Source organism: Melospiza georgiana, chromosome Z (assembly GCF_028018845.1).
Source record: "Melospiza georgiana isolate bMelGeo1 chromosome Z, bMelGeo1.pri, whole genome shotgun sequence".
NCBI lineage: Eukaryota > Metazoa > Chordata > Aves > Passeriformes > Passerellidae > Melospiza > Melospiza georgiana.
Window position 1 is genome coordinate 9,392,549 of NC_080465.1, and position 23,784 is coordinate 9,416,332.

Genomic DNA, 23,784 nt, shown 5'->3' on the forward strand with positions numbered 1-23,784 from the left:
ATTCTAGGTTGGAAGAGACCTTTAAGATCATCGAGTCCAACCCATGTTCTAACACCTCAACTAGATCATGACACCAAGTGCCACATCCAGTCTTTTTTTAAACTCTTCGAGGGATGGTGACTGCACCACCTCCCTGGGTAGATGATTCCAGTATTTGACCACTCTTTCTGTACATTTCTTCCTCCTTTCTTCCTTCCTTCTTCCTTCCTTCTAGCCTGTATCTCCCTTGGCACAGCTTGAGACTGTGTCCTCTTGTTCTGTCTGTTGTTGCCTGGAGAAAGAGGCCGACCCCCAGCTCTCCACAGCCACCCTTCAGGAAGTTGAAGAGAGTGAGAAGGTCACCCCTGAGTCTCCTTTTCTCCAGGCTGAACAACCCCAGCTCCCTCAGTCGTTCTTCATATGGCTTGTGTTCCAAGCCCCTCACCAGCCTCGTTGCTCTCCTTTGGACACTCTCAAGCATCTCAAAGTCCCTCCTAAAGTGAGGGGCCCAGAACTGGACGCAATACTCCAGGTGAGGCCTCACCAGTGCTGAGTACAGGGGGAGAATGACCTCCCTGCTCCTGCTGGCCACACCGTTCCTGACACAGGCCAGGAGCCATTGGCCTTCTTGGCCCCCAGGGCACAGTGCTGGCTCATGCTCAGCCGGCTGTGGAGCAGCACCCCCAGGTCCCTTTCCACCTGAGCACTGTCCAGCCACACCGTCCCCAGCTTATATCGGTGCAGGGGGTTATTGTGGCCAAAGTGCAGGACTCAGCACTTGGACTTATTGAACTTCATCCCATTAGATTCTGCCCATCCATCCAACCGTTCCAAGTCCCTCTGCAAAGCCCTCTGTCCCTCTAACAGATCAACACACGTTCCCAGCTTAGTGTCGTCTGCAAATTTGCTAATAGAGGACTCTAAACCCTCATCCATGTCATCAATAAAAATATTGAACAGAACTGGCCCCAGCACAGACCCCTGAGGGACACCACTGGTGACTGGCCGCCAGGTGGATGCAGCACCATTCACCACCACTCTCTGGGCCCGGCCATGCAGCCAGTTCTGAACCCAGCACAGAGTGCTCCTGTCCAAGCCACAGCCTGCCAGCTTGTCTAGCAGTATGCTGTGGGAGACAGTGTCAAAGGCCTTGCTGAAATCCAAGTAAACAACATCTACAGCCCTCCCTGCATCCACTAGGCGGGTTACCTGGTCATAAAAGGTGACCAGGTTGGTCAAACATGACCTACCCCTCCTAAATCCATGCTGGCTGGGTCTGATACCCTGGACATCTTGTAAATTTTGCGTGATGGCGCTTAATATAAACTGTTCCATAATTTTGCCAGGTACTGAGGTCAGGATGACTGGTCTATAATTACCAGGATCCTCCTTTGCACCCTTGTTGTGAACAGGTACCACATTGGCCAGCTTCCAGTCATCCGGAACCTCACCAGCGAGCCATGACTGTTGGTAAATGATGGAGAGTGGCTTTGCAAGCTCGGTTGCCAGCTCTCTCATTACCCTGGGGTGGATCCTGTCTGGTCCCATAGATTTATGAATATCCAAGCATTTCAGTAGTTCTATGACTGCCTCCTCTTGGATAGTGGGGGGACCATTCTGCTCCCTGACACCATCAACCAGTCCAGGTGGGCAGGTGTCTTGAGGGCAAGTCATCTTCCACTAAAAACTGAGGCAAAATAGGCATTAAGCACTTCTGCCTTTTCCTCATCTTCAGATACTAAGTTCCCTCCTTTGTCCAATAAAGAACAAAGGTTGGTCTTACCTTTCCTTCTACCATTAATGTATTTGTAAAAACATTTTTTATTATCCTTTACAGAAGTTGCCATTCTAAGTTCAAATTGAGCTTTGGCCTCCCTAATTTTTTTTCTGCATGCTCTAGCAGCCTTCTTGAATACTTCCTTAGAAACCTGACCCTTCTTCCAACGCTGATACATCCTCTTTTTATTCTTAAGTTCCTCCAAAATCTCCTTGCCCAGCCAGGCTGGACATTTACCCCACTGACTGATCTTTCAGCACACAGGGACAGTCTGTTCCTGTGCCCTCAAGATCTCTGTTTTGAGGTATGCCCACCCTTCCTGAACTCCTTTGTTTTTTAGGACTGCTTCCCAAGGGACGCTCTGAATAAGTCTCCTAAACAGGCCAAAGTCTGCCCTCCGGAAGTCCAATACAAGAGTTTTACTGGTGCTCCTCCTGACTTCACCAAATATTGAGAACTCTATTATTTCGTGATCACTCTGCCCCAAGCGACCTCCAACCACCACATCTCCCACCAGCCCATCTCTGTTCGCAAACGGCAGATCTAACATAGTCCCTCCCCTGGAGGGTTCACCCACCAGCTGCAACAAAAAGTTGTCCTCCATACATTCTAAGAATTTCCCGGACTGCCTCTTTATTGTTGTATTAAGTTCCCAGCAGATGTCTGGTAGGTTGAAGTCACCCACAAGAACAAGGGCTGATGATCTTGAAACATTACCTAGCTGCTTTTAGAATAAGTGATCTACCTCTTCTTCCTGGTCGGGTGGACGATAACAGACTCCCAGTATGGTGTCAGCCTTCTTGGCCTTCCCCTTTATTCTTACCCATAGACATTCAACTCCATCTTCCTTTGTTTCAATTTCGATGGCATCAAAAGTTTGCTTAATATAAAGGGCCACCCCTCCACCTCTTCTTCCTTTCCTGTCTCTCCTGAAGAGCTTGTATCCATCCAGTGCAGTATTCCAGTTATGTGAGTCATCCCACCACGTTTCCATGATTGTAACTACATCATAGCTCTGCAGTTGCACCATGGCCTCCAGCTCTTCTTGTTTGTTGCCCAAGCTGCGTGCATTGGTATAAATGTACCTCATCTGGGCTACTGACTTCACCCCTAACTCAGCCTTGCAATTCTTGGGCCTGTTTCCAGGTAGCTCAGCTCGTTCCCCTTCCCCCTTCAAACCTAGTTTAAAGCCCTCTCAATGAGGTCTGCCAGTTCATGAGCTAAAAACCTTTTGCCCTTAACAGAGAGGTGTACCCCATCTGGTTCCAGCAGAGAAGATGCTGTAAAAGTTTCCCCATGATCAAAGAATCCAAAATTTTGCTGATGACACCAACCCTTAAGCCACTTGTTGATGATGCAGATTCTTCTGTTTCTTTCATCATTTTCCTCCGCCACCAAAGGGACTGAGCAGAACACTACCTGTGCTCCTGCCCTATCAACTACCTGACCCAGTACCCTGAAGTCCTTTCTAATTGCCTTGACACTCCTCTTCTCAATCTCATCACTGCCAGCCTGGAGTATCAGCAGTGGGTAATAATCAGAGGGCTGAATCAGCCCAGGAAGTCTCTCAGAGATATTTTGTACCTGGGCCCCAGGGAGGCAACAGACTTCCCTGTGCGATGGGTCTGGTCAACATATGGGGCCCTCAGTTCCCTTCAGGAGGGAATCACCTACTACAATTACCCTTCTTTTCTTCTTGATGCTAGAGGTAGTGATCCGTCTTGCAGATTAATCATAACTGGGGGGTTCACTAATTCTAAGGCATTTTGCAGATGGCTATGAATCCCAGGCTGTAATACAAATTTCTTTCTATAGTATTTCTATAATATAAACTCACATATTATGTAAAGACACATTAAATCTTCTGCCTAGTAAAATAAACTTCAAAATGTAAGCCAAAAGATACACTGCTTCTGGAGATCAATTTAAAATAAGGTAAATTAAATTAACGTATACAACATCAAATGCAAACATCATCCATGTATGTAAATATGACATGAACAATAAAGCTTAATTGATACCCATGTTTCCTCAAGGAATTATTGACCATATCCCAGGGCACAGGGAAGGAAGATTACCAGTCCAGCAGGTAAGTGGACACAGCATCCCACACAAGGCTCTGCACACAAATTACACAAGACTCCAACTTCAGACTCCAAGTTAGCCTGGAGATTGGTGTGCTACAGGAATAAACATGCCCTTGCTCTGTTCCAATGTGAACAAGAGTGCATCTATGCTATCATTAATCATATGAGACTGGTTTGCTTCAGATTTGTCAAAACTAATTCAGCTTTGCTGAATTTAGTGACAGACACCGGATTTATCTGGACCGGGAGAAGAGGAAAAGGTTATATAAGCTTTGCTCACATAGCCAGACAAATTATATTGTTTATCCGTGCCTAAACAAAAGGTCACTATTAGCTCAGGGTCAACTAAAACTTCTTAGCTAATCTCTGACCTAATTTTGACCTCTCTTATTAATTGCAGAAAAGCTTTCATTTAGTTGTGCTTACACATACCCTCATCCCACCTCCACCACACTCCTGTAGTTTCTTGTCTTACAGATCATAAATTAAAGACAAAATATCTTTTTCTAAGACTAATTAGTCCCCAATTAGCTTCATGTTGTTACCTAGAGGGGAACTGACAGTAAAGACAAACAATTATCATTTTAATCTCTTAAATACAGGAGGCATCTATGTAGAAGAAAGGACTATCAGAACCTTTACTTCACTTTACTTTTCCCTCCAGATCATAAATATTATTTCAGAAAGCCTGTAAAAATACCCAATTCTTCTGCTTCTAGCAATTCCCATTAGAAAGAAGTACATTTATATCACTGTTAGAAGTTAAAAACTAAACACGTGAAGCCTAGAGGATCTATAATTATGTTAGGTGGCTGTAACCAGATATAATCATTTGTCATTGCATCATACTTCTTACAGAGTAGTTTGCACTGGGCTTGTTTAATTCCTTTAGTAGCATAATCGTTGTATGTCAGAGTATGGGTATGATATATTTACATCCACAACATCTCCCCATCTGTGGAAGACTAATTTTTGCTCAAGAAAAGGCAAAGCACCTGAGTTATAATTCCAAAAATCACGATTTCTACTTTTCTTTTCGTAAGTCAGAATTGTTCAATTTCTTGTAAAAACATATGCAGACTTAATTTAAAAATTAATTCTGGGAGAAACTAAACCTGACTGCATTGTAAAAAAATAAGTAAATTTACAAAAAGGAGTTCTAATTACAGAGGAAATAAAAATCTCAAAGTTAGAAAGAACTGTCCAAATAACATGCCTTATGTTCATCTGAACTAAAGAATATCAGGAATTACGCTTTGAAAGTCTACTGTAGTTAGATACTGAAGATAAAAACCTCAGTAATATTCAACATAATTCTAACTGTTGAGGCCTTACCATTCTATCACATACATATTCACATTTCTTCTCTTTTTGTACTGGTAAAAGCCTCTCCAAAATAAATTCATCCAGTCATACTGAGGATCATATCTGACACCCAAGCGATAACATAACTCTAAATTATGTTCAGTTTTCTTCCTCTTCTCTACAGGAAATGAGAATGCTCCTCCATCATCTGAACAAAGGCACCTGGGTTAGTGCATAAATGAAAAAGCTTGTCCATTACTGTTTGTCAAACTGGTAGATAAACTCTTGCCGAAGAAGGACCTAAAAGGTGTTTTATTAGAGTATAGTCAACTGTTTATATCAAATCTAGATTCATATTCATTTGCTAGCTGCAAATAAATCCCTCTGTACAGTCAGTACAGCTTTCTTATATTTTAACATTATTCACCAGAAGCTCCATTCTTCTGAGTTTGCGTTTATTCTTTGGCATGGGCTTGTCATATAAGCCATTTTTGAGAAGATGTTCCTTGCTGTGATGGATCTGGGCACCATGCTGAAGTTGGAAAGAGCATAAAGCTTGAAGTGGATGGAGTATAGTCTGCAGAAACATGAAGGGGTGGGGGACAAAAGAAACCCAAGCTTTTAGAAAGGTATTTTAGAGACATCAATCATTACCATTTTTTTTAATTCAATGACTACTTAAAAATGCTAATAAAATACAATTTGGATGATAAATGCTGTTAAAATATACCCTTTGGAGACACAAAAGGTGAACAGAAGATGTACTGAAAAGAATCACAGAGCAGTCATACATGACCTGCATGGTGCCATCCCTCACTCCTTCCTTTGGAACCACTCAATCTTGACTTCAGCCCCAGCCACATTACTGTAAGTTATGGCTTTGAGTTGACCTCAGCAATGGACTACAATCAATTACTGCGGCTCGGTCAACAAGCTGCAATAAAATAAGTCACAATAACTAAGCTGCTTGTGCTTGCACAAAAATCTCTTGAGGCAGGGTTTTAGGAAGAGAGGAGGGACTCACCATCAAGGTACCTGGACTGCAATCCTGGAGACACAACTGTGTCCCTGCTTCTGCCCAGAGGTATTGCGTAGGATTAATGAAGCCACACAAACCAAAGGTATCTCAAGTGGTCCCTAACTGTAGACTCTTAATTTTCTGGTTGCCTGGCTAAGTCAGGGGGGCCCCATGTGCAGATGTAAAGGTGTAAAGCAATCACATGTGTAACTGCAGTCAGCAGGAGCTGAGATTCTACTGAGAAAAATATGACTCTTAAGAGCACACAGGAAAATTAAGTGACATACTGGTTACCAAACCAGCAGGGTTATAATTTCCATGGCTCTCAACTTCAGTTCACTGTCTCATATGCTGGGAATAGCACTCAGTTCAGAGATGGTATAAAAAATGCATTAATGTAGCTCTTGGCTACTGCAATGCTTAGAGAAAACAGAAATTCTGTCTTTGAAAAATAGGCTGGGCCAATTCTCAGTGGTAGGGGTGAATCAGAATATAAGACTGGTAACTATAGACATTAACTAAGCATTCACTGTAAGACAGAAGTTCTAGTGAAGGAAAAATATGTTGTCCTAGCACAACAAAGGAAAGGTAAATATAAAACCCCACAAATATACACAAGTTCTTGAAAACCTTCTTTACTTGGAGTTCCAATTTCTGAGCCTTATTCTGTTGTGTGTCCATACACTTTGTCCAAATCTGGGTTTTATATCCAATTAATTTAACGTTACGGTGAGTCTAGTGTCACAGAGGCAGACACAGAGATGGCATACTATATGTTATCCCAGCTGCAGGAGCAATTTTTGACCTCGGCACCTTTTTTAGTAGGCAAATGTTTCATAGCTAATATACGAAAATATTAGCTAGCTGATGGAGGGCAGTATGAGCACTCCAGGGTGAAGACTAGCATGTAGGGGGTACACGGATGGGCTTTAAATCTTTTTTCACAGATCATTCACTACTGAATTCTGGGTACACAGTTGAATTGCAGACTTGGGTCAGTGGTGTAAAAGTACTTGTAGGTGTTTTTCAGAGGGCTTATTAAATTGATATTACTAATGTCAGCAACAAAAGATTAAGAAGGACATTTTCTTAATGACCTCTTCCATCACAGACTAGTGGGATCACACTTTACAAGGAAAGGCTAATGTCCAATTAGTATTCTCTGACCTGGGATAAACTTAAACTAAAGAACTATTAAGCCCCAAATTCCTCCAGTGACATGTAAGAGTTGTGAGCCAGCTGGTAGGCAGACATAACCCAGTGGGTTACATTCCATGACTGAGGAATGCAGGAGATCAGAGGACCTGGCTTAAAAAAGCATTTAATCTTCAAGATAGCTGTAAGAGGGTATTCAGATCATCTCTGCTGTCTAGTTTTTGGAGAAAACAATTTACCTCTTTCCATGCAGTAACATACTTTATCTCCTGTCACAAAATGAATTAGGTTTTTCAGGGTTAAAGATCACTTTGCTGTGTTCGCTGTTGGAGCACAACGTGAAAGAGCCACAGTAATTTGAACGCTCCAGAGTTAATAAATGAAAAATGGTATCCGTTGCTGCATTCTTGTTTTAGTTTGCTATGCAACAAAACTATTACAAATGTCATTAAGATTTTAACTGTCAAGTTCTACATTAATAGCTAAGTACCTTTGCTGCCCCTGTACCATTCATAAAAGAAAAACTCAGGTATTTAAGTTTACGTACCTCTTGTATACTCTTATTTTTTTCCATGATGGAAAGAGCAACAGCTGCACATTCAAGAGTAGACAGACAGGTGTTTGTTGGTTGTGTACGAATTACATATTGACTTGAAATACTGGGTTTTAACTGCACCTGAAAAACAGCAAATTCTAGTAAAATAAACGGGCCAGGATAACACATGAGATACCTATTCTCTATACTGAGCAAAACACATCCCCTTTCCCTCTGTGTTCACTCATCTTCTTTTCTTTTTTCTTTTTGGTCTTCCAAATGCCATTGCCATGCTACTGTTCAGTGTAATACACGTGAGCCACCATCACAAATAAAAACTGCAAAACTGTAACTGTATGAATGTGCAAAGGAAATACAATTTTTTGTTAGAGAAAGACTAAGTGAAATTTCAGCAACTGATTTCAGTTGTCATATATATATGCTATAAAAAAACAGATTTATTCACTTACGCTTTTTTTTATTACTCTAAACACACACAAACATGCAAGCTACAATGGCCATATAGTGATTAACATTTTATATCTTGGCAAAATATTATTTGTCAAAGTTCTGAATCTCAGACTTCTATAAACTATTTATTCACACAACGAATTAGGTTTATTAGATTGATTAGAACTATTCGGAATCCTGTCTGAAAATAATTTACTGGCTCTGCCTGAAGTAATAAACACTTTAGACTATCTTGAAAATTAAAGGATTTTAAGAAAAGGAAATTTAATTCAACCAACAGCTCCAAAAGCTTTTACCAAATTTTTAAACAGTGGTTGAAACAACACCCAATTTACACTACTTGACTCTGTGTGAAAATTCAGATATTATTCCTGTATTCCTAAGATTTCCATCTCCACATATATCTAAAATGCAATTTGCAAAACAAATAATGTTTTAGCAATATTGTCAATATTCTTAATCAAAAATTCTCAGTTCTTTTTCCAACATTGTAGTGCAATACAAAAAACCCAGACACATCATTATAAAAGAATAAGTTAATTTTCTTTTTTTTTAAACTCATCCCATGAATTGTCTTTTGTTTTTCTGCTCCTTGAAAGAATGAGTAAGTGATCCCCCATGTCCATGATATTGTTCCCATTTTGCCTGCAAGAAGTCTTTCACCATTCCTCAATTTATTCAATACTTTCCTCCTCCATTTTTCTCGTTTTTCCTTTTATTTGAAATATTTTATTTTCCTTCATCTCTCTTACAAGCAATTACCCATGCCTTAAAGTTCAAGGTATCCTATTTATAAAAGAAAAATTCCAGATTGCTGAAGAGACATAAATAAGTAAGATGAAATTCCACTGCCTTACTTGTCCCAATTTAAATGAAATTTAAAATAGTAAAATAAAAAAAGGAAACAAGAAAAGAGCAAAAGGCATTCTGGAAAGGACAAGCAAGTTAGCTATAAAAAGTCAATTTACTCAAATATAGGAAAATTCAGAAAAATTAAGCTTTTCTTGCCTATCTTCTTCAATTCAGCATGGAAAAACCAGAAAAGAATAAAATTACTTCAGAGGAAAAAAAATGTAGACATCAGTGTAGGTAATGAAAAGAAATAGAAGATAGTATTTTCATTTGTTACTCCTCAAGGTGTTATTTGGTTTTATGCCTTCTCTCTGTGACCATGTCTTCACCACAACAGCATAGGAAGCCTAGTTATTTGAAGTATACAGAAAACTATGCTGGAAGAAGTGGTCCCTACTTAGAAACTTCTACCTAGGTATCAAAAAACAGAGCGAACTCAGTCCATCACATCTCCAAGACATGTCTTGAGCAGCAAAGCAGACATATATTCACACTTTTTCTCAACAGCTGAGAGCTACATTCTTCATGGAGTATCTCTCCAGAGGCTTAAACCACCTGATGGAACTGGCTTCCCCCTCCTTGGACAGCGCCATGAGGCTTTTTTTCCTACGAGTTAGGAATAGTTCTGTCTGCTGCTTTCTATACTTCATTCCTTGGGCCTCATGCTGAAAAACACTTGAAATAATCAACATTCCAGAGAAAGAAAACTTATCAATCATTGCAAGGCAACTTCTATAAAGAAAAGAGGCTTGCACGCTGCCACACAACCATGGAGCCAAAACGTGTGTAAGTGCAGCTCTCAAACAACTGACAAGGCACACAAGGGCAACTTTCTAGCAACAGCAGCAGCAACTAAGTTTCTTCTTCCCTGAGTAGAAAGAGAAAGGATGGAAACAAGTGTCTCCAACCATTTTTCTGAAAAATTACATATTCCTTGGGATAAGATTAAAATACCATAGAGAGTGGTGGAGATCAGAGGAAGAATACGTGATCAAGACAACTGCCAGCTACAGTTTGTCTCTTAGGCTTCTTTCAGCATGCATTTTACCCTACTCTTTAAAGCAGCACTACCTAAATAAATCATCCCTAGTCACCTGAAATACAGTCAGGGTAGTCTTTGTCTACTGCAAATTGGGTAGACTCAGCAAAGCTCCCATCTGAAACTAGATACACTTACTGAACCAATAAAAAATACAATACTCCACCCACTCAGAGCATAAACTGAATGGAAAAACAAAGCAGAAACAATACAGAAACCAAAACAAATTAGCATAGTTACTAAATATTTCAGACTCAGGAAGATATCTTCTTGGAAAAAATGCCTAGACATATGAAATATTTAAATGTTCTCAGACTTGATCGGGTAGGAAGATGACTTATTTCATTTTTCCCCAAGAGGTCTAAACTTGCACTGCCTTTTGTGCAGTTAATAGTTTCAGATACAGTATTGCAACAATCTCATCCAAGTTTCTGCATTATCTATGTGCATTAATTCTTTATCTGTCACCTGTGTATCTCAAATCCAGCTGAACAAATTTAGTTCGAATTTACAGAAGTATTCATACAGTTAACTTAAACAAAATCAGACTATCTGCCTCCTACACCAGACTTCAAAATCTCAGTTCAAAATGACTACACAAAAAGAACCTGTTTAAGTACATTTCAAAATAACAATTATGACATTTTAGAAGTGCTTCTCCATAAAATGACAGATACCACAATACAACAACTTGTCTGTTTTTGCTTCAAAGTAATTTGCAAATCATATGCACACTTTGGAATAATATCAATTTCTATCAAAATACAGAAATGACAAGTTGAAAAAACAGCAGCCAGTTTAATATTGCTCAGAAAAATAAAAAGAAAGAAGATGGAAACTATCTCAACCAAGTCAAACTAGAGAGAAATTTAGATAATCTGAATGCAATTACTCACTGGGATTCACCCAAGACACTTAAATTAGTGTATCTGTTCTTTGTAAGTGTGAAGGAGTTTGGGGACTTAATTTCCAAGCCATCAGAAGTAGGAAGCAACACATAAAAAAAAGTTTCATTTCTATCTGTAACTGAAGACTCCTGCTTCAAAAGCTTGAATTTCAGCAAATCTCACAAACTGTTACACTAACTTAACACTGGCTTATCTGCCAATGCACCATTCCCTCAGCAAATGCTACAGCCTTTGAGCATTTACAAAGGATTTGAACCACAGAAAAAATTGTGACCCTTCAGTGTTTCTTGGGGGCAGAGTTTTTCTTCCTGAGTCTTCCTTGAACATGCTCCAGGCAACTAAAGACCCAGCTGATCTTCTTCAGCTGTTCAAAATTGATAGGAGCAAAAGTGTTGCCTTGATGGGGTCAAAGACCTGCTGTTTGAAATTTTAAAAATTTAAGTCAGTAAAAACAGGAAACTGATTTCTGCTTTTATTTTAAATAATAGAACTGGAGGTCTAGCAGAAAGCTTTAAGTCCTCTCCTTAATATCAGTATCTTTCTATCTTTTCTGTGTTAATTTCTTCATCACTACTCTTACCAGCTTTATCCTCATCAGCTTTACTCTCCAAGAGAACCCAACATTATGCAAAATTATACTTGGAAAATAATGCATCACCAAGAATTCAAAAAAGTTAGTACATCTGTCTCACAGGGCACACGAAACAATTCTTTCCTGTCCTACAGGCATCTCAAAAAAGGCAGAGGCATAACATATTTTTCTGTGGCTTCTATAAAAAACTTAATACTTAAGATCCCTTCCTCTTTATGTTGATAGTGTCTTTTGAAAATCTGAATGTCAGCTTGGGAATTAATTTGCTTAACTTTTCAAGAATGAAGGAAGAAAGTACCATCTGTCCTCCTGCTTAACATAGGCACTAGTTACTGGTCATATTAATAAATACCTTTCAGAAAAAAAATTAGCCATTCCTTTAAACTAACTCAAAAGGCACCAAAAAAAATCTCAGAAAGAGTACAATCACATCTTGCTATCTTGCCCATCCTTCTAGAACCTAAGAAAAAATTGCTTTCAAGGTGCTAAAGGCAGTAAGAGCATTGTCTGGAAGCTACTGCAAAAACAACCTCAGACAGAAGAAAGGTGACAAGCAGGGTAAGATCTTTCAGTATCCGGCTTGCACAAGCATCCTTTAACTGTAAGTCAAAACAGTTTTCCGTATCTTACAGAAATTTCATGCAGTTAGTAAAATTAACTTTGTGCTGGAGAAGACAGGCTGAGTAAATTTAGTCTCAGCAGGCTACTGAAATTTAAATCAAGAATATAAATAAATTATCTTGTTCAAAACCTTGGCTTTAATCTAAACTGACATCTTAAGAGCACTCTCTTTCTAAAATACTGGAGGGAATAACTGCCATGCAACTGTCACAAATGGAGAGTCTGAAAAAGTAGATACCTGTCACAAAACACTCAATCCATGAGGGCATGACTTTAAAGACTCTGATGACTGGAAAAAGGGAAACATAAACTCCATTTTTGAAAATAGAAAGCAGAAGATCTAGGGATCTACAGAGAAGTCTCATCTGCCAGGCAAGCTTATGAAGCAGATTCTCCTGGAAACCATGCTAAGACACATGGAAAACAAAGAGGAGACTGGAGAGAGCCAGCATGGCTTTACAGAGGGGAAATCCTGTCTTCTGTGATGGAGCTGCTGGTGGATAAGGGAGCACTGGTGGATAAGGGCAGAGCAATTGGCACTGTCTACCTGTACTTATGCAAAGCTTTGGACACTGTTTCACAGGACATCCTTGCCTCTAAACTGGAGACACATAGTAATGACAGGACAAGGAGTAATGGGTACAGTGAAAGAGTGAAATTCACGCTAGATATTGGGAAGAAATTTTTACTCCAAGGGTGGTGAGACACTGGAACAGGTTACCTAAGAATGAGTTGTAGCCATTACTCCTTGTCCTGTCATTGCAGTTCCTGATGAAGGATCCCTCTCCAGCTTCCCTGCAGGCCCCTTCAGATCCTGCAAGGCTGCCATGAGGTCTCCACACAACCTTCCCTTCTCCAGGCTGGACATCCCCAGCTGTGTCAGCCTGGCATTGTAGGGGATGTGCTCCAGTCTGTTTATTGACTTCATGTTCCTGCTCTGGACTTGCTCCTACAGTTCCGTGTCCTCCTTGTGTTGGGGACACCAGAACTGGACACAGCCCTGCAGTGGGGTCTCACCAGAGCAGAGCAGAGCAGAGCAGAGCAGAGCAGAGCAGAGCAGAGGGGCAGCATCCCCTCCCTCACCCTGCTGGCCGCGCTGCTTTTGGCACAGCCCGGGGCAGGTCTGGCTCTGTGGGCTGTGAGCACACACTGCTGGCCCGTGTGGAGTTCTCCATCTGCCATCCCCACCAAGTCCTGCCCCACAGGGCTGCTCCCAATCACTTCTCTTCCCGACCTGTGGGTGTGCCTGGCATTGCCATGACCCGGGTGTTCGAGCTTGCACTTGCACTCTGTTGAACTTCTTGATGTTCCCACAGTCCCGCTTTCCAAGCCTGTCCAAGGTCCCTGTGGCTGGCACCCCTGGCCCCGGGCATGTCCCTGCCCCACACAGGGTGGTGCCATCAGGGAGCTTGCTGAGGGTGCTCTCGATGCCACTGTCCCTGTCACCAGCAAAGGTGTTAACAGCATCAGCCCCAGTATCAGCCCTGAGGGACATGTATAATCCCATTCAATTCTTGTATGAATATTTACAAGTACAAGAAGCAAAAAAAACCCAAAAGGAAAAAAAAAAACCAAAAAAAAACCGAAAAACCCACCCCCGATCCCCCCAAAAAAGGCAAGAAACAAAAAAACACCACCAACCAGGAGGCCTTGCTATCCTTAAAGAAAGCTAAATAGATTGGCCTTCAGTTAAAACAAGTAACTGAAATAAAGTCCAAGTGCACATAAGTGCAGCTCTAACCCAAAAGGAACAGTTTTATCTCCTGTAAAAGAACACAGCATGAGGCAGATAAAAATGTCAAAAAAAACTAAGAGCTAACAGACAGTAAAAGTGTAAGGAAAGGAAAATATTCACAGGTAAACCATTAGAGAAGATAGGACTGATCTAGGAATATCTGGACTATATATTCTGCAAAAAATAATTGAAATACCATCTGGTTATGGTCTCAGTTTTTGTAATTGCACAATTTCACCTATAACTAAGGAAATAAATAATTTAATACTGCCATTAAGTTATGGAAAAATAATTATATTTAAGTGCATGTCATATAGGCTATTCATGCCACCTCGTAAAATGACTATGCATTTCCAGTTAATTTCCAGGCATTGTATTTTTTTGTATTTGGAGAAGAAAAAATCTAGAAATTATTTCTGGTAATATCTCTCTTGCTCTGCTTACATTTAAAAAATTAATGTCAGCCAACAGTTCAATATTTTATGCAGCACTATTCTTTTAATAATTAATAAAAGAGGAAAGTGTGGCAAGTAAATTCAGTGTGCAGAGTATGAACGCAGAGAATGGGGTCATGAAATCAAGAAAGAAAAATTAATTACTTGCTTTGTTACAGCCATTTAACTATAACTACCTGAAAATATCAGAAAATTGAAAATGAAAATTAAATACCTTAGTGTCAAAATGTAGCATCAATGCAATGATACTGTTCTTTGGAACCTACCAATTATTTTTGTTTTGTGTAATTTCTTATTTTCTTACTGTATGGGAAGAGCAGTAGGCACTTCCTTGGACAGAGGAAAAGCAGCAGAAGAAGCTCCTGAGAATAATTTTGGCAAGGGCAGAAGGGAATATAAAAAAAAAAAAGAGTAAAAGAATAAAAAAATCTTCAATTAATCTAGCTATTGGAAAGCAAATTCAATAAAAATTAAATATATTTCCAGTTTACCTTTTACAAAATGTTCTTATCCCATGAGAATATCTGCATGGGTAAAATGGTACAAAATTTGCAAATGCTCCTGAATTGTTCTAGCACCTGGATATTCAGACATCTGTCGAAGGGTTTGACAACAATTATGAGAGAAAAGGAAAAAAAAAAAAGCTCCTGCCCAAGTGTGAGGAAATCAGTTCAGTTTTGTTATGCCTCAACAATGGCTGTCAGAGGCATGTGGGAGAGAGGCTGCACATGTCCAGGAGGCAGCTAGGAGAAGATGGAGGAAAGCCTTGTCCCTGGGGGGACCCTGCTTGGCAGCCATTTCATGTCTCACGGGGTGCAGGCAGTCAGCAGGGGGACACCACAGACACTGCACCCCAGAGACACTCTCCATCAGTGGCAAAAGGTCTCTGCCAATGGACTGCCCTGGGACATCGGGCCAATGGTCTCCTGTCAGCAGGTGGACGAACTTTGGGAGGAGCCAGGGCATAAAAAGTAACTGCACAAGAAGTTCTGGGGGGCCGTTCTGTTCTTTGTCTTTTGACTCCTGGGGGGCTTTTCAAACATGATTTTTGAGTGTGGGTTTTTGGCCTGGGGCTGTCCTTTTGCTTTTGAGGCTTGGTGATCTGGGTTTTTTTGAGACTTGCTTTTTGAGACTTGCTTGTCGAAACTTGCTTTTGAGTTGAGGGTTTTTGAGCCTTACACTTTTGCCCTGGCCCCAGCCTTTTGGCTCTCCTGTCCTCGCTGGCTCTTGCTCGCCTTCGCATCTGCCCTGCCCTGTGCCCTGACCAGCGCCCTGCCTGCTTCACCTCTGCTTCCCTGCCTGAGCCACCTGTGTCCAACCCAGCCTGCCTCCGAGCCTGCCCACAGCCGTGATCCTCACCGCGACTCCGTCCAGATTGCTGGACCTTCTCCCTTGTGAGCACCCCTCCCCTTGTGTCTGGTTGCCCATCGCCACAGTAGCCATCCACAGCCCGTGCCCGTGACACAGACAGCACTCCCTGACCTCCAGTGGTAATGCTCTCCCTTTCCCTCTGTTCTCCCTCTATCCCATTTTTCTTCCTCTTGCTCTCTCTTCTCTAGCCCTCTTTGGAAGAGTAACTCCTTTTTATCTTGCTTTCTCATTACCAATAAATGGTCCTCAGATGCAATGTTTGCCCTACTTGGCTTAATTTAAAGAAACATACACATCTGGCATCTGGTAAATCATCTCACACCTTTCAGTCAAAAAGAAAATGTCACTGTATTGAGAGGTAATAAATACATACTTACCAGAAAAATGTCAATGACCAATGTCATTCAAATTAACCTAAATGTCACATGGACAGAATACTGTTGATTGCTCCGCATCATATCTCAACTAAGCCTACAATCCTGACCCAAAATAATTCCCAGTTCTGTCTCTTTGATCTCAGTTTTCTTAAACAGCAATTTCTAACAGTCCTAGCATAAAACATTTTGTTGTCTTGAGTTCAATTTTGTTTTTTATGTTTTGGTAGTAATAAGACAGCAGCTACAAACTTAACACATCAAACATTTCACAATATGTAACAGCTGTTAATGATTATGTTTATCTTACATGTCATTATACACAGGATAGGTTATGAACTACTTACTTAATGAAAACAAGTTTTCTTGCTACAGCAAAAATTGCACAGTTGGAGAAAAACCAATATAACGCACAAACAAAAATTTACTACCAAGGCTCATAGGGCCTCCTCCACTCTAAGGACAACTAGGCTACCCTGTGGGATTATTAGTAAAATCACTATTAGTAAATAACACACTAGTGTCATACACAGATAGATAAGAAATGTGTTTGGAACAAGTCAGTGAAAGTGCAGGGTTTTTTTTCCATGAGTACAGATGGATGGTTGAATCCATACTTTCCAGGACCAGCCTTACTACAGTTTTCCCTGCTGCAACCACTGTGGCTGGTCTTTGTTGCCTTGGCTTCTGATTTGTCTCCTGCCCACCTGCACTTTTTATTCATGATCATACTTCTTTCTCTTGCAGAATTAAACTGGGCATTGTTCATTTATTTAGGTTCTATGGCAAAATTTAGTATTGAATTTCTCTCATGCAAATTGTAAACTGTAACAAATAAAAACAGAGTGAAAAAAAGCATAAAGATAAAAGGGGACTGTAAAAAACCTCATTTACTACTTGGCACTATTTATTATTTAGCCCTCATAAAATCACTTACTGAAGTCTCGTAACTATCGAGATGAGAAAAAGTATTTTTCTCTACATCTCCTGATCTCATTGAATAGGAGATTTTATAAAAAATTCAGAGAGCAATCAGAATAAGAGTCAATTAAGATACAGCCAGATGACAATAGTGACTTGATATTTTGCTTTTACTTCTGTTCTGGGTGTTTTCTGTGTGAAGATGAACAAATGGTTTTATATTTCTGCTTTTACATTAATTGTAATCCACTGTCAAGGTGTTAGACAGTTTGCTATACAACATAAACTGTATTACATGTTTCTGTGGGCACTAACTACATTAGAAGGAAATTTTAACTTTCTCTGGAAGGAATTTATGTAAATGGCCGAGTACACTTTAGAGTAACTGCTTGGTCCATCAACGAAATTCCTCTGATTTTTGAACATGTTTTCAGAAACAAAACGCTATTCATTCCTTATTCCTATAGGCTTGAAAATGGCAAATTCACAAATAAAGTTTTCTTATCTGAATATAACAGAGGATTAGATGACAAACCCCACTTACTGTTAAATAATATGATATAACTATTCAATGAACCTCAAAACATTACGGTTTCTTCACCAACTCATTCATGACTTTACCCGTCATTAACAGAAAAATAAAGAAATTAAAAAGAAAAAAAGAAATTATGCATAGTGCATAGCTGAGCAAATTAAGTTATGCATTAATTTTGTATTGATAGTTCTGGTATTGCTGCAAGTTGAATTGCTGACAGAAGACCCTACAGCCAACTACAATTCAGTGTCCTACACCTTTTGACACTTTAGCATTTCATCACATCTACCATGTAATTTACTTTAAACCAGGTGGCATTTTATGACTTCCTGTCTAGCATTTAACCCTTCAGGGGAAGCCCATGAGACTGTTCTACCTAGTAACTTCAGTGGCACCACTTCAACTGAAAAGCAGGTTGACCCGTAGAGGAAGGGGTTTTTTTAATGTCTTTTCTTTTAAATAAAAGGAGTGGCAAGAGTTTGTCCCTTGCTTTCCATACTCTGTGAGCAGCTCTTTTCTTCTTTGTTAGTGCTCAGTGAAATCCTGAGAATAGCTGGCACATCTCTTCACTGATTCCTACAGAAGAGGGTTAAGAATGCTCTCCCAAAGAATCCCTGTGATGACAGTTTCAAGCAAGCGGTTTGATAGGATTTACTCTCAGACATCCCATACCACCTGTGAATCCACGCTTACCCCACAGAGGCCACACAAACAGAATCCAGTAACTGCTACTCACTTTGCACAACACGAAGTTTTGACAAGAGCAACAAGGTAAGTTGGCAAAGAATTCTTTAAACAGATGTTGATGTGACTGACTTTGGTGAAAGATCAAACCTCTGGAATCTCAAGGACCTGTTTGTGTTGACAGCTACTCAGGCATATTACATGATGGCCAGTGAACAATTGAAAAGAAACAGAAATGCCTAAGTGTTTACTAAATATTTAATCACATCTTCCAAACTGTAACAGATTTGGGCCATGTTTCTCAGAAGCTGAGAATAAGAAAAGCTCCCCCTGCTTGACAAATTGCTGAAGTTCTCTCCCATTGACTGGAGTTCTAGACAGAATATAACCTTGACATTTCAAATTTATAGAGCCTTTTCAAAAGACAGCACATCAACTATGAAGTGGTATCATTGCTTTTAATTAATCAGTTTATGAGGTGAAACAACACAGTTTCTTGTCATCATTAACACCTTTTGTACACCTTCCCTTTGTATTGAAGACAGTGAAGCATTTTGAAGGATTTTTTTGTAGTACTATGGTATTTTAATTTAACAGTAAGTGTTCTTAACAACCTGATTATATTGTTTGCAAATAGAATTATGTTTAGCAGACTGTACCCATCCTATGCACAGGGAGAGAATGTCACGAAAAGGTCAGACAGAAGGGAGTAAATAAACTCAGCAGGAATGACCCTTTGACAAATGCAGTGCTGACTAAGAACATTTGTGTAGTACCTTGAAACTTTGCAGTTTATTGCCACAAACAAGTTCATAAATCATCCTGAGGGTCTTGCCTCAAAACCACTATGTTTACCTTTAATAGGGAGCAAATGTACAACCTATTTTAACAGCTTTATGATGATTCATTTTACCACAGGATTCCTAGGATCTCATATAAATATGAGCAAACAGCTTAAAAAAATGTTTAAGGAAGAAAGCATATGGTAGCATTTACCTTACCTACTAGCAGATCACATTTTTTCTAGTTCTTTTCAAGGCCATCAAACTGTATAATGAAGAATACCTAAATTCAATAGGAAAACTGGGGTAAACTGAATTTAAGAAAATGTTTAACTACTCTGGGCAAAATTTGGCTACTATACCTGAGCTGAAAGCCCATCATACATAGGAAGACATCAAAATCTCAGTTTATTTATTTATTTTCACAGAATCATAAAATAGTTTAATTGGAAGGGACTTTTCAAGGGTCATTTAGTCCAGACCCCTCCACCTGGCCTTGTTGAACTTCATGAGGCTTCTACAGGTCCACTTCTTGAGCTCATTCAGATGCCTCTGAATGACATCCCATCCTTCAGGAGTGTCATCCCACCACTCAGCTTGTAGTCATCTGCAAATCTGCTGTGGTTGCACTTGATCCCTTTGTCTGTGTCATTACTGGAGACACTAAATAACACTGCTTCCAGCAGAGACCGCTGAGGGTACCACTTGCCACTGATTCCCATTGGAACACTGAGCCCCTGACCCTCACTAAACCACTACCCTCTGGATGTGACTGTTCACCTCCTTCCTCATCCACCTAACAGTCTACCTATCCAATCCATCTCTCCAATTTAGAGAAAAGGAAGGTGTGGGGGACCCTATCAAAAGCTCTACAGGAGTCCAGATAGATGACACCTGTAGCCCTTTCCTGTAGTCCTGTCCTCTGATGTAGTTCCCTCACTGTAGAAAGGGTTGGAACTAGATGATGATGGATTTTTAAAGTCTCTTCCAACCCAAACCATTCTACGGTTCTACAATTTGCAAAAGAAAGTTTTGTATACACTACAGAAGACTCTGAACTAATTGCCAAGACAGTAGAAAGCAAGTAGGGTGAGCTGCAATGAACTCAGGTACAAACAAATACAGGAGAGGGTATCCAAGAGACTGGGCAGATTGCTGGCTGGAACATTTCGGGGGCATGGAGCATAAAGGCGCATCCTGGGCTGGGCCTTGCCTTTGATGAGGTGATGCCTTGCACCGCACACCCTGCTCTGGGCCTGTGTCCCAGCCCTACAGGGGCCAGCACTCCCTGGCACAACACAGGCAATACTCCACACCTGGCCCTGGAGCCCCAGTCTTGCCCCAGAGCGGCCAGATGAGGGAAGATCCACCTGGGGAAAGGGCACAGGAAAGCCAAAGGGTAGCTTAGCCAGGACACAAAGCAAGCACACGTCTTGGCTCTATTTCCTGCTGGACTTCCTATCAGCTGAACGCCATAAACCAGAAGTGTATCCTCTTTTCTACAGCTTTTCTGTCTTTCTCTCTTTCTTCTTCTAATTTCCTCTTCCTGGAGTTTTGAGAAACTTAAAATGGGATGGGCTGTTAAATTGAATGGGGCACCAAGTTAATGCTTTGCGAAGTGTTTTATGTTGATTGTATGTTGCTTTAAACTTTTGCCAGCATTCTCTGCTTTTCTGAAGCTGCCATTAAAGCTTTTTTTGGTGTTTGACTGCTTGAGGATATCTTGTCAGCATTTCTCCTATGCATCTAACTCTGAGTAGATGTGACCCCCTTTAAGAAGCTTGCCGAGCCGTTTTTTTGGGGCTTTATACGCATTACTTTACATGTGATGGAATTAAATCTACAAAGACTGCACATTAAGAGAAAGACTTGCATAAAGTTAATCAGTCATCATATTTCATTACTACTACTAAACAGAAGATCAGCAAATTGGAATCCCAGTTCCAATTAACATTTAAAAGAATTTCTGTACGGCACCAACAGTTTTTCAATTTGTATTACAACAAGAAGTGTTCAAGGTGTATTTTGTGCAAAGATTTCAATGCAGGAAAAATCTTATCATCAGTGGTATTGCCGAAGTGCATGACAATTTAACAATTCCAAATCTGGTTCAGGATTTGAAATGTTGTCTTCTCTATATGAAAAGTCCAAAATGTACACAGATAATGTAGTTAGAGGCCTGAGTTTTCTTCTAGTTGTCTGTGAATTTTTGTGCCCTTTTTTTAATAGGAGGCTTCTGGTCTGAACGGAACAGCATGTGTGCATTCAAGCAAGCAGACGTGCATCTAGCTCTTGGGCACTAAATTTTGCATCAAATTTATAATTATAATCCCAAAATCACATTGCTGACAAGTAAATTGCCCAGTTGTAAAAAAAAAAAAAAAAAAGTTTTTTAATATGCTTTCATTAACATTTATCTACAGTGAATTTCCTGTACTGTATCTGTACTGTATTAATGTCCAGTTACTGAAATTCACACTCCTTATAGAACTCCCCACTGTGTTATCACTGCCACTTTCAATTACTTACTGCCATGATGACATTTTGTCACTTAACTAGTATACCTTTGGTATTACTTCAGAATATGCTGAACAACCTGGATTCACTGCAGGCTGCACTAACAATTTCTCTACAAACCGTAAAATAAAATTACAGTCACTATGAAAACAGACCAGTTACCAATGCCTTGTTTAGCATTTTTTTAAACAAGACAGCACTTCTTTGTATGACACTTATTTCTATTGAGGGTATTTGGTGAGGGATCTGCAAAAAGTAACCTTTGCACTGAATCAGTCAGATTGCTTCTGAAGGAGCCATGAAGCAGGTACGTAAACAGCTTCAGTAAATTTGTAAGATACATCACCTGTTTTCAACAGTTGCATTGAGCTAGACCAATACTGCCCTGGATCTCCTAATCCTATTCTTAATCAGATTTTCCACTAAATTATTAATATTAGTGCAGTGTACCTAGATATGTGAAAGGATAAGCAGAAACACAGCCAACAACATGCAGTACTCATGCAATCATCAAGGACTGTGATAATCTTAAACTGTGATGTTAAGACTTTCTGAGTCTTTGCTGTTGACTGGGTAAGAAAGCGCTGACACATGACTGTCCTCAGAAAACTGACAATTCTAGAGCTGAACATAAATTTTGTGGTCAAAAGATCATTTTGGATACTTTATCCTCATTTCAAGAACATGTGCATCGATTGTCCTGGAAGTTTTGAGCATTGGAGGAATGACTTTTCCTCCTTAGAATAGTCATGCATGACCTTATATACACATAATGCAGTCTAACACACAGGAGATTAGCACTCTTCTGATGCAGCTGTGTGAATAGATCAACAAAATTATAATAACCATTTTTAGTTACATGGCCCTTACTAAAAATGATCATGTAGAAGGCCTGCTTTGCATCAGTTGAAATATTTTCTGACTATTAAAGGGTTACTGCAAATAGATGCTCTTGATATTGATAAAAAACTCTAGTCTCCAAATCTCTAAATGTTCGCTAAAATGATGGTATAGGCAGTGTTTGTGAAAACCTCTGAATAACAATTTGTCTTTACACGTACATTCTTGCAATTTCTGGATGGTTCTGCCATATATTCTCAATATGGCATCTGAATTCTCTTGCAGGAGAAGAAATACACAAATTATTTTCAAATGTTAAAGGAGTAGTTACAGTAAGTCAGATTTAATGATAACTCCCTGATCTCAAAGCTACCTCTTATGTTTTAAAAGCTCAAGCAAGACTGCAGACAGATCTGTTAAACTCTTTCAAAAGTGACATCTTGGGCTCCAAAAAAACTGGTTAGAAAATAAATTCCACCTCAGGGAAGGAAGGAGGAGAAGGGAGAGAGAGGAAGAGCAAGAGATCCCAAGCATAATCTAAAGTTGGATATCAAAACATCAACTTGCTTGAGAACCAGTGCTTGACAATACAAGTATACATTACAAATGCTCATGACTAGTCAAGCAGATTTAAGCATACAGTGCAAGCTGAACTAAACAGTAAAGCTCAAAGGTTAAAAATTTGCTGTAAGAAACCAGATTTCAGATGATGATACCAATTTTCATGTAGCGAAGAAAGTATGAGGAAAACAAAATAGATGTGTTAGAAATTGTGAAGGCGTGATGGAAAAAGAAAATGAGGTATTGAATATATGAATAACAGCAATGCTGTGATGAATGCATAAATAGGATAATTTGTTGGCACAATGCTGCTGACATTATTATGCACAATGAGTGGCAGAACAGTGCATCGACAAAGAATTGAAAAGTCACAATGAATATAAAGCTTCCCCCAGCCTTAAACTGAGCCCACTCATGTACAAGTAGACACACCATTCAGACTAACAGTGAGTTAAGGCAGAAACAAGAAGTTAAACAGTCTGTGCAAATGGTACCATTAAAACTGGAACACTAACTTCATGAAAATATTCTGAGATATTTACAAAGTATTTTGTCACTACAAAATGTCAAAGCATTACAGATTATTAGGTTAGAAAGTTACACATAACAACATAGGAAGAAAAAGCAAAAAAAAATTAACAGTGAACTACACTTTATGCCCCATACCTGA

General features: G+C 39.8%; 1 protein-coding gene across 1 annotated transcript in view; it reads right to left on the reverse strand.

Annotated features, from left to right (window-relative positions):
- Nucleotides 1–3,182: 3,182 nt before the first annotated feature.
- DTWD2 (DTW domain containing 2) overlaps nt 3,183–23,784 on the reverse strand; it is a 65,684-nt gene continuing 45,082 nt past the window's right edge. Inside the window, exons 5-6 of the mRNA XM_058043922.1 lie at nt 7,869–7,997; nt 3,183–5,725 (exon numbers count right to left, since the gene is read on the reverse strand). Coding sequence (XP_057899905.1) covers nt 5,555–5,725; nt 7,869–7,997 — 300 coding nt within the window. The 3' untranslated portion in view covers nt 3,183–5,554. The remainder of the gene's footprint in view (nt 5,726–7,868; nt 7,998–23,784) is intronic.